This window comes from Globicephala melas, chromosome X (genome assembly GCF_963455315.2).
Source record: "Globicephala melas chromosome X, mGloMel1.2, whole genome shotgun sequence".
Taxonomy (NCBI): Eukaryota; Metazoa; Chordata; class Mammalia; order Artiodactyla; family Delphinidae; genus Globicephala; species Globicephala melas.
Window position 1 is genome coordinate 109,511,990 of NC_083335.1, and position 15,915 is coordinate 109,527,904.

At 37.4% G+C, this 15,915-nt stretch overlaps 1 protein-coding gene across 7 annotated transcripts in view; it reads left to right on the forward strand.

Moving 5' to 3' along the window:
* RPS6KA3 (ribosomal protein S6 kinase A3) overlaps positions 1-15,915 on the forward strand; it is a 199,319-nt gene that overhangs the window by 112,541 nt on the left and 70,863 nt on the right. For 4 of the 7 annotated variants that reach the window (XM_060292161.1, XM_060292163.1, XM_060292162.1 and 1 more), the window contains one exon: positions 6,088-6,144. In XM_060292161.1, the coding sequence (XP_060148144.1) occupies positions 6,088-6,144 (57 nt within the window). Of the gene's footprint in view, positions 1-207; positions 309-6,087; positions 6,145-15,915 lie in introns of all 7 variants that reach the window. The other 3 variants (XM_060292165.2, XM_060292164.1, XM_030843810.2) reach the window with 2 other exon arrangements.

The following is a 15,915-nucleotide window of genomic DNA, read 5'->3' on the forward strand; positions in this document are numbered from 1 at the left end:
GGGAGGGGGGTATGCAAAATTGGGATCATACTATTTAGTTTTGTATCCTTTTTAACTTAATATATTGCAATCATATTTTTGCATCATTAATTTTTCTTTGAGGCCCTGATTTTAACCATTGCATAGTATTCCTACATATGAATAGATGTATTATGATTTATTTAACCAGTCCCCTGTTGGTCATTTAGATTGTTTTCTATTTTTCAGTATAATGAGTATGATGAATATCACTGTACATAAGTCTTTATGCACATCTCTGATATTTCCTTAGGATAAATGAGGAGCTGATTCTTAATCCTGTCACATTGGTAAGGATTATATACATTCCTTATTAAGAATATAAAATGCTTGTTTCTTATTGTTTCAATGTGATTGCATAGAAGATTCTTTGGATTCTGAACAATTTGATGGTATCTTAACTGAAGTTTTAGAGAGGTTTCTCATGCCTCATCCTCAGCACCTTCACGGAAGTCCTATGGCATACGCTTTGGACAGGAAAACCACTGCTGATATCAGGGAGTTCGGAAGGCAGATACACTTGTGGAAACTTGAGGACAGTAAAGAAAAAAAAAAAGGGCATGATTCTTGCTCATATCTACAACCTGGGTCTCCAAATTAGTACACTAGGGCTCTGGCCCCATTCTTTTCCTCCTCCCTTCCTGTTACTTTAGGCTGTTTTCTGTGAGGAATTCTTTTCTCCCAGTGTTCATATATACATTTCATTTCCAGGTAGTAGGATGTCAGTAGATGATATGTCCTACTAAGTTCAAGGTAGCATTTTTGAATCACAGATCATTTTTTTAGTCCTAGTGTACTTATACAAGATGATCTCCTGCTGGACTCAGTGCATTTTTTCAGAGGTATCAAACAGCCAAACGGCCTGGAAATGTGTGTGGTTGTAACATGCCATTACAGCAAAACAATCTGTTTAATAGGGTTGCTTAAAATAAATTTTTTTTAATTAGAAAAATACTCTTATTTTTAACACTTCAAAATTTTCCTTAAAATACTTTGGGATATTCTAGAAGTCCTGAAACGTTCGTTCAGAATTACTGACTTGAATTGTTTATTGCCTTAAGAGCAGGAAAATTATCTTAAGTGATAATTTTATACCACAACATTAGAAGTTAATGTTGAAAACAATACCTGCTGAAACTCAAGCTAACAGTCTCCTTTTTCTGATTTGTTCTGATAAGGCCCATATTGTACGTTATTCTAATTTTTGACTTTTACACATTTCAGACTACCAGAGTAAAGCTTGATTAGCATTTCCTAACCTTTTCTAGTATTTCACATAATATTTGCATATGTACAGTCTGCCAAGATCTGCGATTTTTTGGCTGGAAGGCACTATGGTGGGATGAGAGAGGATAAATACATTTGCCTCACGTTTAAACTATTCTTTTGCATTTGTACTCTATAGCCACATTGTATAAAAATATATCACACATATGAATGATCTCTTCTACCCTGCTTGACAGGAAATTGGCTGTAGTAAGTGGTGAAACAGGTATCTCAACACTCTCTTGTACTTCTTTATTGCATTACACTTTGGAAGCTAACTGTAGAAATGTAAATGTTACACAGTCAATTGAGGCCAAAGAGGGGACAGGAGGTAGCATTTACTGAGCATCTACTGTCCCTTGGTGGGTCCTTTTAATTACAGCATCCCTGTGAAGTAGATATTATATGCATCTTACAAATGAAGAAACTGAGGCTCAAAATGTTAAGTAACTTACCCAAGGTCAGGTAACTACAGTAGTAAGTGACAGAACTGGGGTTTAAACCTGGTACTAGCCAGATTCAGACCACATGTTTTTTTCTATTTGTTTCTTAAAATTAGAGAAATAAATTTTCTTGTTTAATTGGTATTATTCCTTGAACTTTTGGAACTATAAGTATTACAATATTGAGTCAGACTGGTGGTCCATGTAACCTAATCTCTAGTGAAGTCGAGAGTCCTTTTTCAAAAGTGAAAATTCTTAGCTGCATAGGTAACTTTATACTCATTTCTATTAGATAGCATTTGAATCCTTGTTTTGGCAAAGTGATACAAAAGGTTTGTTGAAATAAAGGTGCTTTTTTGGGTCGGTTTTCGTAAAGCTTCACTGGTATGTAGGATGACATTAGCTTTTATATTTTCCTGCTTTAAAAATTAAATTGTTCAAAATTTTAAATCTTTGGTAAACTCAGAAAGGAAGTAGTTGTTTTTGCAAAAAGTAGAGCATAAAATACCTTTAGATGTTTCACTTAATTTTTTTCTTAGATTGTTTTGTTAGTATATTGCTATTAATTAGCTGGGTGAAAAGTTCAGAAAAGAAAATACGTTGTACAATTTATGGATTACATGAAGCTGAAAATAGTGAAGTAGCTGATTGGCAGATTTGGAATCTAATCTGTAGAGGTTGTAGCAATGAATCAGAACTGGAAAAAGATGAATCAAAAATTTAAAGTAAGGCTTTATTCATGAGACTAAGTACGGAATAGAGGATAGAAGGCTTAGTTGCAGTGTAAGTGAAGAAAACAAGGAAGTAACAGACAGAAAACAGGGAAAAAAATAATATGACCGAGCAATGTGTTGTGGACCTTCCAAAAATAATGCATATGTGAACTGCATTAATATAAGTTTATTATGTAGGGCAAGGGAGGTGATATGCCCTTTACTTTACTCTGCATTGGTCATATCAAGGTTGCAATGTTAATTGCACACAATTCTCTTTACTACCCTTTCAGATGAATTGGATGCATGCTCAGAGAAGAAAGTGGTCTCATCTTCTAAAAGGAGTGTTTGAAGGACCTCGAGTTATCTAGGAAAGAACAGACTTGGGGTAGTTTATAGTCATAGCTGTAGATTTACTTCTGTGACTTTGTAGATAGAGTACAGGCAAGTTAGTCATCATGTATTAGTAATCCTCTTAAAGGAAATTTGCATTTGAGGAAAGTTACTGTATGAAGAAGAGCATTATCGAGCAGCCAGTGCTTTTTCTGAGTTAGTATAGTAAGCTGCCTGGTGAGATACTTCTTTCTTGTCCTGATAGTGTTCAAATATAGGTGAGAATGGGATAGAAAGAACTTAAGCATATGATATGAGTATATTTGTATATTTGGAACAGAAAACTTTCAAGATCCCTTACCAATTCTAAACTTTTTCTGATTCTAAGATCAAAAGGTCTTTATGCAGTATTATTTTATCCTCATGAAGCTACCTTACCTTAATAATAGTAATTTGCGTTGGTACAGCTTCTTACAGTTTAAAATGTATTTTCTTATGAGTTATCTCAGTTTTGAGCTTAACAACAACCCTTTGAGTAGACAGGGCAGGTATCCCCATTTTGAACAGATCAAGTAATAGGTTAGGAGAAAGTCTGAATTGCCCCAAATCATAAAGCTTTTAAGTGGCAGACCTAGGACTCTACCCCTGGTCTACCAATTCTGATTTTAGTGCTGTTTCTACCACACCAAAAAGTAAGTTATAAGCTGTGATTGTTACTTTGCATTGAAAATTACAAGGAGCAGATGATTCTCAAATTATATTCCCATGGAAAATATAAATGTAGCTCAAGTTAAACCAAGGGTTCTAAAAGCCAAATAATGTGGAGCCATTGAGTAGATCTGTGTCGGTCAGAAGAGAACACTGTATAATTAATGAGAAAATCTACTTTGGGCTACTAGATTAATGATGATACCATTTACTAAGAGCAAATGCAGGAGAAGTAGCAGATTGGTGGGCCACAGAGGGAGTGATTGAATTTTGGCTATAATTAAAATAGCTAACTTTGATTGTTTACTATGTGACAGGTCTTATGTCATTATCTCATTTAGTCTTCACAACTCTCTGAAGACTTTTCAATCTCCACTTTCCATATGAAGAAAGTAGAGCTTAGATAGTTTAAATAACTTGTTCAAGGCTTCATAATTAGTGTAAGAGCAGAAATTTGAATCTAGGTGTCTGACTCCAAAACCAATGTTCTTAAGAGCTAGTTTAAGGTTTGTCTGGAATGTTTGGATAAAAATCATCAGTGTTCAGTTGAATAAATGGTTGTGGCTTTTAAGAGGATGTATCCTGGAGTTATTTGAGTCCTGACCAAAGAAGTGGGCAATACATAGCCTCTGAAAGTGTCTTTGGAAAATAAAGATTTTATACCTGCCTCCCCCTTTTCTGCATTTTGGCACCATTTCTGTGCTTTGTAATATTGTGTGGGCATTCCCTAACCTAGGAACATACTCTGAGTGTTTGAAAATGAAAGTTACCCTTTTTAAGGGTCAGTAGACCTGTGAGGTCCTGTAAGATGGATCTTTAGGATAGGGGCATGTTTCATTAACCTTTCATCTCCAGCTTGGTGCCTAGAACATAGCATGAATGAAATGAAATGGATGGATGAATGGTTGGGTGAATAAATAGAGATAGGGAGAGTAGAGAGAGGAGTTCAAGTTCAGAGCAGCTGTCTCATGTGCGATGTGGGGTAATGGGTGGGCTACCTTTTATTTCCCAGTTGATAATTCTCCAAAGATGGTTAGCTTAGATCCTTGTACATTTGTTGAATTAACAAGTGGTCAGGGGCATTTACTCCTTTTCCCAGTGAGGGAACTAGAGAAGACATTACGTATACCCGACTTTTGGTTTTGTTTTGTTTTTAATTACACAAATAATACATATTCATCATAGACATTGTAGACACATTAGAAAATCCAAATAAGCAAAACAAACAATTTAAATTGTCTAAAATTCTACCACTCAGAGATAGCCACTGTTAACATTTTGGTGTATATCCTTCCAGAGTTTTTCCCATACAAATATATACATTAAAACATGTATATATTTATTTAAAATGGGATCATTACAATTCATATTGTTTTGTAAACTGCTTTTTTCACTTATTACATGTGACTGTCTTTCCATGTCAATAAATTTACATCTTTATCATCATTTTTAGTGACTGCATAGTATTCCATTATATGGATGTACCATGATATATTTAACTAGTTCTCTATTGTTAGGAATTTAGGTTTACAATTTGGAGTTCTTTTTGGAAAAAGTTATGGTGAGCATTCTTATATGTATATCTTTGCACACTTGTCTTTTTTTTTTTTTAAAGTTGAAATGATGGGACATTTCAAAGTTTTATGTGTCTCTTTTTGTTTTTTAAATACAGACTTAGATTGCCTTCTTGAAGGGTTGTGCTGATTTACACTTTCTCCAGCAGTATATCCAGAGTGCTCTTTTCCCCATATCCGTATTAGCACTGGGTATTATTTTTTCTGTAAATCGTTAGCAATTTGAAAGGCAAAGGTATCTTTTGGTTAAATGCATTTCTTTGATTAGTATTAAGGCTGAACTCTTTTTTTCCCTTATTGCTCATTTCTGTTGAGGTTCATTGTTTTTTCTTACAGGTTTGTAAAATGAAGTTCTTTATGTATTGAGGATACCAACCCTTTGTCATATGTTGCTTTTATTTTTTTGTAATCAATTTGTCTTTATCTTTTTAATGTCCGGCAGAAGACGTTTTAAACTTTTATGGATTCAAATGTCATTTTTCTTTCCTTTATGATTTCTGCCTCCTTACCTCATAAGTAGCACTCACCTATATTTTCTTCTAATACTTGTATAATTTTACTTTTTGACATTTAAACGTTTAATCCATCTGGAATCTCTTTGATGTAGAGACCTAGCTTAATTTTCCCCCAAATAATTAATCATTTGCCCTGATTTTCAATGGAGTTGGAATTTAGAATGTGTTTTGACACAGAATGTATTGTAAACAATGTTTGGTGAGGTTTAAATAAGACCACTGTAGTGCATTTAACTATTAAACTCAAGAGCTTACCTGGAAAGGTAACCATCATTTATTATATCATTTCCATGGAAAAAATATTTTTATAGTTTTAAATAATCAATTTACACATTAACTTTTGAAGCACAACCTGTTGCAAATTCGCAACTGCATACTTAAATGGTGGTTCTGTACTTCATTAGAACCCTTTAGGGGTGAAAATATTCCTATACGGTTTTGTTTTACCTGTCTTCATTTGACTTAAACTGATGTGAGATCTGTTTTGGTAACTTTCTACTTGCTATACTTTTCACAGAATGGACAGCAAATTATGGATGAACCTATGGGAGAGGAGGAGATTAATCCACAAACTGTAAGTAAAATATTGTATCATAAGGGATACAGATAAATCAGATACCATAAAATTTAAGTATTCTTATTTTTAAACTGAACAAAGTAATGATTTTACAGTGTTAGAAACTTGTTGATGCTTTCACATTAATTTTACCAAAATACGTTCTTGAATGTGCCAGTGACATTTTTAAAAACTGTTTGATGAGACTGATTTTAAGAGAAGGACAAGACAAACTACTTTACATTGTTGAAGGTTTTTCATTTAAAAAAAAACTTAAAAAAAAAGCAAACTAACCATAGATTTATTAGTGAAATAAGTATAAAGGTCATTATTTTTTGGAGATACTTAATGTTGAAAATGATTGCTCACCATTTCCTCATCTTGTGTTTTTGGTTCAGTCCTGAATCCCCAGCACCTAGACCAGTGCCTGGCACGTAATAGACACTCATTAAATATTAAATAAATGAATTAATAAATTGTCTCCTCTTGCAAGAAAACCATTGTTAGCAGCTCAGTTATTATCATCATTTTCTTCTGTATATAAGACAGTTATTATTGATATTTACAAAATATATATACTCTGCCACTTGCTTTTTTCACTTAATATGTCTTGAACATCTTTTTATGCCAATACATGTAGATCTGCCTTATTTTAAATGGTTTCATAGTATTCTGTTTTGTGCATGTCCTGTACTTAATGTAATTTTCCCCCATTTATTTTTGTGAACTTGTGTTTCAGTAGGACATAGTCTTAGAAAAGGATGTGCTGGAACAAAGGATATGAACATTTAAATCTCAATAAGCATTGCCAGATTGCCCTCCAAACCAAAAAGTTGTAAAAACTTCACTATATGTGAGTGTTTGTTTGACCATACCCTATTCAGCACTAGATATTATCAGAAATTATTTTTAATTTGAGCCACACTAAATAAATCATACTTTCTCTTTTCAGTTTGCATCTCATTTGATTATTAGTGAAGTGTCCATGCATTATTGGCCTTTGTATTTTTGTATTTGCCCAATTTTCTTTTGGGTTACTTACTGTCTCATTATGGTCTATATGATCTCTGTATATATTCTGGATGTTAACTCCATGTCTATAATATATCTTGCAAATGTTTTCCCCCTACTTTTTTTTTAACAGTGATTATGTTGTCTTTCACTGTATGTGTACAGAAGTTTTCATTTTTAAATGGTCAGTTCTGGCTTCTGGGTTTCATGTTTTAGTTAGAAAATCCTTCCTTGAATCAAGTTTATAAAAATATCCTCTCACATTTTCATCTACCACTTTTATGGTTTTGTTTTTTGCATTTAGATTTGTGGTCTACTTGGAATTTTAGTACCTGTTACGATGCAGAAATATAACTTTTCTTTCCAAATGGGTTGTCCTAATCTCTACTTACTGAATAAATAAAACCCATTCATTCCCACTCATTTGAGATCCCTCTTTTACCAGATGTAAAATAGCCATATACCCCTAGTATTAGTTTCCTAGGACTGCCCTAATGAAGTACCACAAGTGGGTGGCTTAAATAACAGAAATTTATTCTCTCAGTTTGTAAGACTAGAAGTTTGAAATCAAGGTGTCGACAGATCCATGTTCTCTCTGAAAGTTCTGGGGGAGGATCCTTCCTTGCCTGTTCCAGCTTCTGTTGTCTGCTGGCAGTCCTTGGCATTCCTTGGCTTGTAGACATCACTCCAATCTCTGCCTCCATTGTCACATGGCATTCTCCCTGTTGGTCTGTGTCCAAATTTCCCTCTTCTTATAAGGACACCAGTCATTGGATTAGGGCCCACCTTATTCCAGTATGGCTTCGTCTTAACCTTATCACACCTGCAAAGACCCTATTTTCAAGTAAGATCACATTCACAGGTACCGGGGATTAGAACTTGAACATACCTTTTTGGAGGACACAGTTCAACCCACAACATCCCTGAATGTTTTGACTTTACGTACCTTTTCAATTACTGTACTTTTATTATATGTTTTTTATATGTGGCAAGGCAAGCCTTCCTGTCTTTTTTACCTTTCAAAATTGTAGTCTTATACATCTACTAGATGAACTTTAGAATCAGTTTATCAAACACTCCTGAAAATTTTATTGAGACTTTTATGCAAATAGCATTAAATTTATAAATTAACATGAGGAAAATTATTTTAATAAATATTGGGTCTTCACTTCCAAGAACATTCATTTATTCTGATATTCTTTTATATCCTTTATCAAAATTTTATGGTTTCTTAATATGGTTTTGTACATTTCTTATTAAGATAATTCATAGACATTTTGTAGTTTTTGTTCTATTGTAAGTGGGAATTCTTTTCTGTTGTGTCTTCCATTTAGTTATTGCTAGTATGTAAAAAAAATTAGATGTTTCTATGTGCTTTTTTTTTTTTTTTTTTGCGGTACGCGGGCCTCTCACTGCTGTGGCCTCTCCCGTTGCGGAGCACAGGCTCCTGACGCGCAGGCTCAGCGGCCATGGCTCACGGGCCCAGCTGCTCTGTGGCATGTGGGATCTTCCCAGACCAGGGCACGAACCCGTGTCCCCTGCATCGGCAGGCAGACTCTCAACCACTGCGCCACCAGGGAAGCCCTCTATGTGCTTTTTAACATCAGTTATGAAAGAGTGGGATCATTGTACTCTTCTTCTCAAAACCCTTCATAAGTTTTTTGCTTCCTTTAAATAAAGTCCAAACTCTGCAGTGTGACAAACCCTGCGTAATAAAACCTTTGCACACTTCTACCCTCTACTGAAAGTCTAATCAGTCGTATGTTTCCGGTTCTCTTTTACTCCTGAGCCTTCATAGGTGATAGTCCCTCTCCCAGAATTATTTTCCATTACCACTCCCCTCCAATGAAGTCCTGGTCATCCTTTAGGTCCAAGTTTTGCTATCACTTCAACTGAGGTGTCTTCCTGACACAGCTACCACTTTCATTTCCACCTTGAATTGAGTATTTTTCCTTTGTGCTGCCCTAGCAGCCTATGTGTATGCTACATGACAACACCACACTAGATTCCATTGCTTATTTACTTGTCTGTATTTCCTACTAAACTGTGAGCTACATGAGGCAGTGACCATGTCTGACTTACTCCTTGTTTTTACATCCACGTATCTGGCTCCCAGTACCCAGTAGGTATTCCATCAGTGCTTGTTAATTAAAGGAACATGTGAATTAAGTCTTGGCTATCATGGGGCCTAGTGCCCAAGGCTGCCTTCAGATTTGGTCTAGATTTCTGCATCTCCCAAACCATTTGGGTTATTTTACTTCATTGGTCTATAGTATATGTTTATTAGCATTTAAGCAAATGTAAAAACAATCAGTAAGTATTAATATTGATTTTTTTTGCCATCAGCCACCTTTTTTATTTTTGCAACAATTCCTTTGGAAGGAAAACCTCTAAATTTTTTATTCTCTGAAGTCTAAAATCAAATAATTTTCCATTGTGGTATTCTGCGTACATGGCTCATACTTTCCCTCTGAGTACTCACAGCATTAGCAACATTTACATCTGGAAGTGAACTGCGTTCTAGAGGTAGGTTGAAAAGGTGCAGGACTAAGATACTACGTGGGTAAAGTTGTTGAGATCATTCCACATTATAGGAATTGAGTATAAGATGAAAACCTAATATTTCTTTAATGGTATTAAATCCAAAAGATGGTCAAATATGTATTAGCCTTATACTTTTAAATTGTATTTGCCTCTAATGTACAGTTAAAAGTTTTTGTCAATTACTGATCATTTAAATAATGCAAGTTGAGATGTCGCAGTAGTTATTTTATGCATAACAAATTACCCCAAGCTTAGTAGCTTAAAACAACATACATTTATTATCTCACCGGTTCTGTGGGCCAGGAATCTGGGCACGGCTTTCTTTGGTTCAGAGTCTCTCACAGACTACAGTCAAGGAGTTTGCCAGGGCTAGAGTCTCATCTGTACCTTGACTGGAGAAGGATCTGCTTCCAAGCTCACATGTTTGTTGGCCCAGATTCCTGGCCCATAGGAACTGTGAGATGCTAACTGTATGTATGGAGGTCGTCGACTGGTAGGCTTTCTTGTAGGTTGATTGACCCCTTTTCTATGGGCTAGAATGCAGAGTGTGATGATTAGCCAGTTTTGGCCTCAACAAGACTATAGGGCAGGTAGAGAATAACAAGAGAGAAGAAACCTGGATCCTTAGTGACCTAAGGATCTAGCGACACCTCTTCACTCTAACCTAGCCTCGTGCCTATGGACTGCTCCAAGAGAGAAAAATAGGCACTTACCTTGCTCGAGACTTTGCATTTTGGGGCCTTTTTGTTAGAGCAGCTTAGTCTGTACTCTGACTACATCTAATCATTCATTAACGAAGTAGTTAATGAGTGTCTGTTTGGTGCCAAGAACTCTGCTAACTTGTTAGAGACACAGAAACACATAAGGGAAACTTGCAGTTTTAAAATGGCAAAATAAAGCTGTTTTTGTCCTCTTGTCCTCTGGGAAATTATCACCCAAAACAACAAGGACAATAAGAAACGGAAACACGGTCTTTGTAATTAGAACACTTCTGTTATTTGAACCACAATATATAAATATGAAAAGCAGATAAAAGAGTCATAACAAGATGAAGTTATAGGACCTAAGTGCTGGTGAGGAGTATATCATCAAGAAGCAAGCCTTATTCAGGGCCCCAAAGCCCCAGAAGAGCTCAAGAATGAGGTCACTAAGTATTGTGGAAAGTGGAGGTATGGCCCAGGCTGAAAATAGAGATTGGTTGAATGTCGATATGAAAAGCCTTTACTCTAACCCCTCTCCTACCCCTGGAAGAGACAAAGTATTTTATAGAGAAAAATGAACCAGAGAGGCTCCATACATGGGGAACCCCAGGCATAGTAGGAAGTGGGGTGAGACACTGGGCTGGAAACAGGGAGATCAAGGGAAAGCCTACTCCTCAATGGTGTTGTGATCCCCTTCCCCTCCCCATTTCACCAACCAAGACCATATCCTCCAGACAGGAGAGTGGAGTCGTCTTTCCTGAAGAAACTGAATGATACCTGATAAAAGACCTTCAGATACTGATATTTGGGAGATCTTCAGTGTAAAGGCTGGCTACTTGACCATTTAACCTACAAGAAAGCCTACCAGTTGACAAGCTCCAGAACATCTGGTCCACTTCTTAGTGCATCACTCTTAAAATGAGTTAAAAGCCAAATATCACCAGACACTTGAGAAAGGATTCCAACATGAAAGAATAAGATCTTGGGGGAAACGGACAATGCAGGAAAAAGGAAAAAGAAAAAATAAATTAATATCCTTTGAGTGCTAAGAGATGAAATTGATTTCCTAAAACAAGAGTAGAATGCTGTTTTTTAAATCTACTTTTATTTATTTATTTTTGGCTGCATTGGGTCTTCATTGATGCGTGCAGGCTTTCTCTAGTTGCGGCAAGCAGGGGCTACTCCTTGTTGCAGTGCACGGGCTTCTCATTGCGATGGCTTCTCTTGTTGCGGAGCACGGGCCCTAGGCATGCAGGCTTCAGTAGTTGTGGCACGTGGGCTCAGCTGTTGTGACTCGCGGGCTCTAGAGCGCAGGCTCAGTAGTTGTGGCGCACGGGCTTAGTTGCTCCGCGGCACATGGGATCTTCCCGGACCAGGGCCCGAACCCGTATCCCCTGAATTGGCAGGCGGATTCTTAACCTCTGTGCCACCAGGGAAGCCCAGTATGCTATTTTTTTAAAAACAGAAAAAGAAGAAACTGTTAGAAATTAAAAATGTGATAGTAATATTTTATATTTTAGTAGAATATTTAGAAGCTAAAATGGAGGAAACTTTCCCCAAAATAGAACAGGACAAATAGAAAGTAGGAGAGAAAAAGAAAGAGAAGCAATTTAACATTTACCTAATAGGAATTCCAGAAAGAGACAGTGGGGAAATGGAGGGGAAGAAATTAGGAAAGAAATACCATAAGATACATGTTTTCCCCCCCAACATCTTAATATCTCTGAAATCAGAATGTTTGTTATAATCAAAGGTGTGACACATTTTAATTGGCAGCACTTTCTCTTTCTTAATGGTACAGTGCTAATCGTGCTCTTAGATTAGGCAGAATACTAAAATGCCAAAAAAAAAAATTTTTTCCCCCAACATGAGGACCACGAGTCTCCGGATTAAAACAGCCTACTGAAAGCCTGTTAATAATGACCAAAAAAATAAAATAAAATAAAAAGAAGAAGAACCACCCTACTCAAGAAGGATCGTTATTATGAAATATCAAAACACCAGGGATAAAGAGAAGATCCTAAAAGTTTTGCTGTGGGCTGGATGTGTTCCCTCAAAATTTGTATGTTGAAGCCCAAGCTCCAATGTGATGAAGTTTAAAAGTGGGGCCTTTGGGAGGTGGTTGGGTCAGAAGGGCAGAGCCCTCATAAATGGGATTAGTGCCCTTATAAAATGGACCCCAGAGAGCTCCCTCACCCCTTCTGTCCTGTGAAGACACAGCAAGAAGATGGCTATCTACGAACAAGGAAACAGATCCTCGCCAGACACAGAATCTGCTGGCGACTTGGACTTGCACTTCCCAGGCTATAGAATTGTGAGAAATAAATTTCTGTTTGTTGTAAGCAACTCAGTCTATGGTATTCTGTTATAGCAGCCCAAACAGACTAAGACAAGCTTTTAGAAATTTTTTTCATACCATATATAAAGGCTGGGGGACTTCCCTGGTGGCGCAGTGGTTAAGAATCCGCCTGCCAATGCAGGGCACACAGGTTTGATCCCTGGTCCGGGAAGATACCATATGCCACGGAGCAACTAAGCCCGTGCGCCCCAACTACCGAGCCTGCACTCTAGAGCCCACACGCTGCAACTACTGAGCCCTTGTACCACAACTACTGAAGCCCACGTGCCTAGAGCCTATGCTCCGCATCAAGAGAAGCCACCGCAGTGAGAAGCCCGTGCACTGCAACAAAGAGTAGCCCCCACTCACCGCAACTAGAGAGCCCAAGCACAGCAACAAAAACCCAACGCAGCCAAAAATGAAAAATAAAGAAATTTATAAAATAAAGGCCTGGGTATAAGAATAATATACGATATTTCAACATTGAAAGTTAAAAGTCAAGGAGCAGTGCCTTTGAAATGCTTAGTGAAAATGATTTTCAATGAAGGTATTTTCAGACATGTACCTATTCTTTGGAAGAAGAATACCTTCTTCTGCCAACAGTAGAAGGTTATTAACTAAAGGAAAGACATGAGATTCAGGCAGCAAAAGACCCAACATGTACAAGCACAGTGAAGAAAGTTCCTTCCCATTATGATGAATAAAGGATGCTTCAGAAGACTAGTTCATTCAGTAGGCTTAGAGAGTACTCAGTCCAGATTGAAGCAGACAGATGTTTCCAGGAGGGCTGTCTTCAGGGGAAAAAAAGAAGTTATGAATTGTCCAGTAGGTTTGAGTATTGAAAATCCACTTGAGAGGCAAAGTGAGAAGAATTTGAGATAGGTGCAAAGAAAAGAAAGCAAGTTTTAAAACAAAGCAACTATAAATTTAACAAAAATAGAAACGTTGCATACAAGAAATGTAACTAGAGTATATTACTTCAAGCAGTGAACAGTGTTTACATAGTCATAATATTTGTAAAGACTCAATATTGATTTAACCAAAATGTGTGATATGAGTGTCACGTCAGCTGTAATAGGATGTCTAAAGGTGATATCTGAAATTGTTGAGTCAGGAGAAAATAGTATAAGGTTATTAGCTATCATATAAATACCAGAGGGAACAATGAACAGAGCTGAAAGGGTATCGAGAACACTGGGTACTGCTACTTTTTTGTTATACAAGCCTTGCATCATTACTTGACCCTTTAATCTTCACTCAGACCTTCTTGACATATGGAGCTGCCCCTGTGATTTCTCTTGAGCATGTCTCCTGGTTTCTATTTGTGGTAGAGCCATTTCATTCTGTCTGGATTTTTCTCCCTTCTTCACACCTCATGTTTTCCTCTCTTCCCTTTGTTCTTTGCCCTCCGATCTGCCTCCTTCCTATATCCTAGATCTACTTTTCTTTCATCTTCTAGAATTTAATGCTGTTTTCCTTTCTTCTGGCTTTCTGAAGGCTCAATCCTTTCTTGTCTTTATGCACCTGAAGTAAAATTTTTATTTCTTCCACTCATGAAGTATACGAAATTTATCTAATTAAATTGATCCATACCAGAATATAACAGGTAGTCATCACCTTCCACCATCTCCCTCCCCAGGAATGGTTGCGTGTTAATTCATATTTATGCACAATTAGTTGAATTTCTCACCAGTTAACTTGCTCCAGCCAGTGTATTTTGTTTTCTCCCTTCCCTGCTGGAGAGACTTGATTATTTTTATCCGTTATTCCAGTAGGGCTGGGAGAGAGACTGCCTTCATAGCAGAAGGTAGGGTGCTGTATAGCCCCTTAAGCCAAGATACCTTCCTGGACTCCAGAATTTTCTATCCTTTCTCAGCTGGCCAGAGGACTCCATGCTCTGATGATCCATGCAGAGGAAATAGGGAGTCTGGGCTGTTTAGGTCTCCATAATCATCCAAGAATCATTAAAGCAGTTTCTTGCTTAGTGGGGAAATAATTCTCTTAATGGTTCTTACAGTAGCAGGCAAAGGTTCTTCTGAGGCTTGAGAATTAAAGGAGGTAAATAAGTACCTAGCACAAAGGAAGAGCCCAGTAAGTGTTAATTTTCCTGTCCTCTTCCTCCCAGATGCTGATCTTGCTCTCTCAGACTATTCACCTAGTTCCTCTTAGGAACTAGGGTGGTATCCAGTAATTTTCTGGCTGACAGTAGGCCTGGCCTCAGACAAAACTGTGAACTGACTTTCTCTTAATTTGGTCCTTTGACCCTTCTGTTCCCCTTATTGTTTATTTCTAATAACCATGCATACATTAATCACTCATAACATTAACTTTGTGAATATTATATTACTACAGTCCTAAACACTATATGTATCAATGCAGTCTTTGTAGCTCTTGTATCAGAGTCACATGCATGATTGTTAAGAATTGGAGAAAACATGGGCTTCCCTGGTGGCACAGTGGTTAAGAATCCACCTGCCAATGCAGGGGACACGGGTTCAAGCCCTGGTCCGGGAAGATCCCACATGCCACAGAGCAACTAAGCCCGTGCACCACAACTACTGAGCCTGTGCTCTAGAGCCCGTGAGCCACAACTAGTGAAGCCCACGCGCCTAGAGCCTGAGCTCCGCAACAAGAGAAGCCACCACAATGAGAAGCCCGCGCACCGCAATAAAGAGTAGCCCCTGCTCGCTGCAACTAGAGACAGCTGCACGCAGCGACAAAGACACAATGCAGCCAAAAAATAAACAATAAATTAATTAATTAAAAAAAAGAATTGGAGAAAGCTTGTTAAAAGTAGTAGTGGTAAAAATGGTTTAAAAAGATAAAATGGAGATGACTGTAGATGACTTTGGATGCCAAGTTAAAGAGCAGCACCCCTGTAAAGGTCACAGGCAGGAGTACACCAGCAGTGCCCCATTCTTTTCAAATCTCCTCATGGGCCTTTAGCGGTAGTTTCTTCCAACTTCTATGCATGCCGTAGCTACTGTTCATATAGTAACCCTAAGGCAGCAGTGATTTGTATGACGGCCTTCACAATATCCAGGGAATTTCACCAGTTCCCTGTTCTCTGCTGGTTTCCTCCATTTCTTTGAAGGTTCCCTCAAGCTCCCTTAAAACTTGCATTTGAACATCCAAAATGATACTCATAGCTGTGAGTCCAGCATACACTTGCATAACTCTTTCAGTTATCATGGG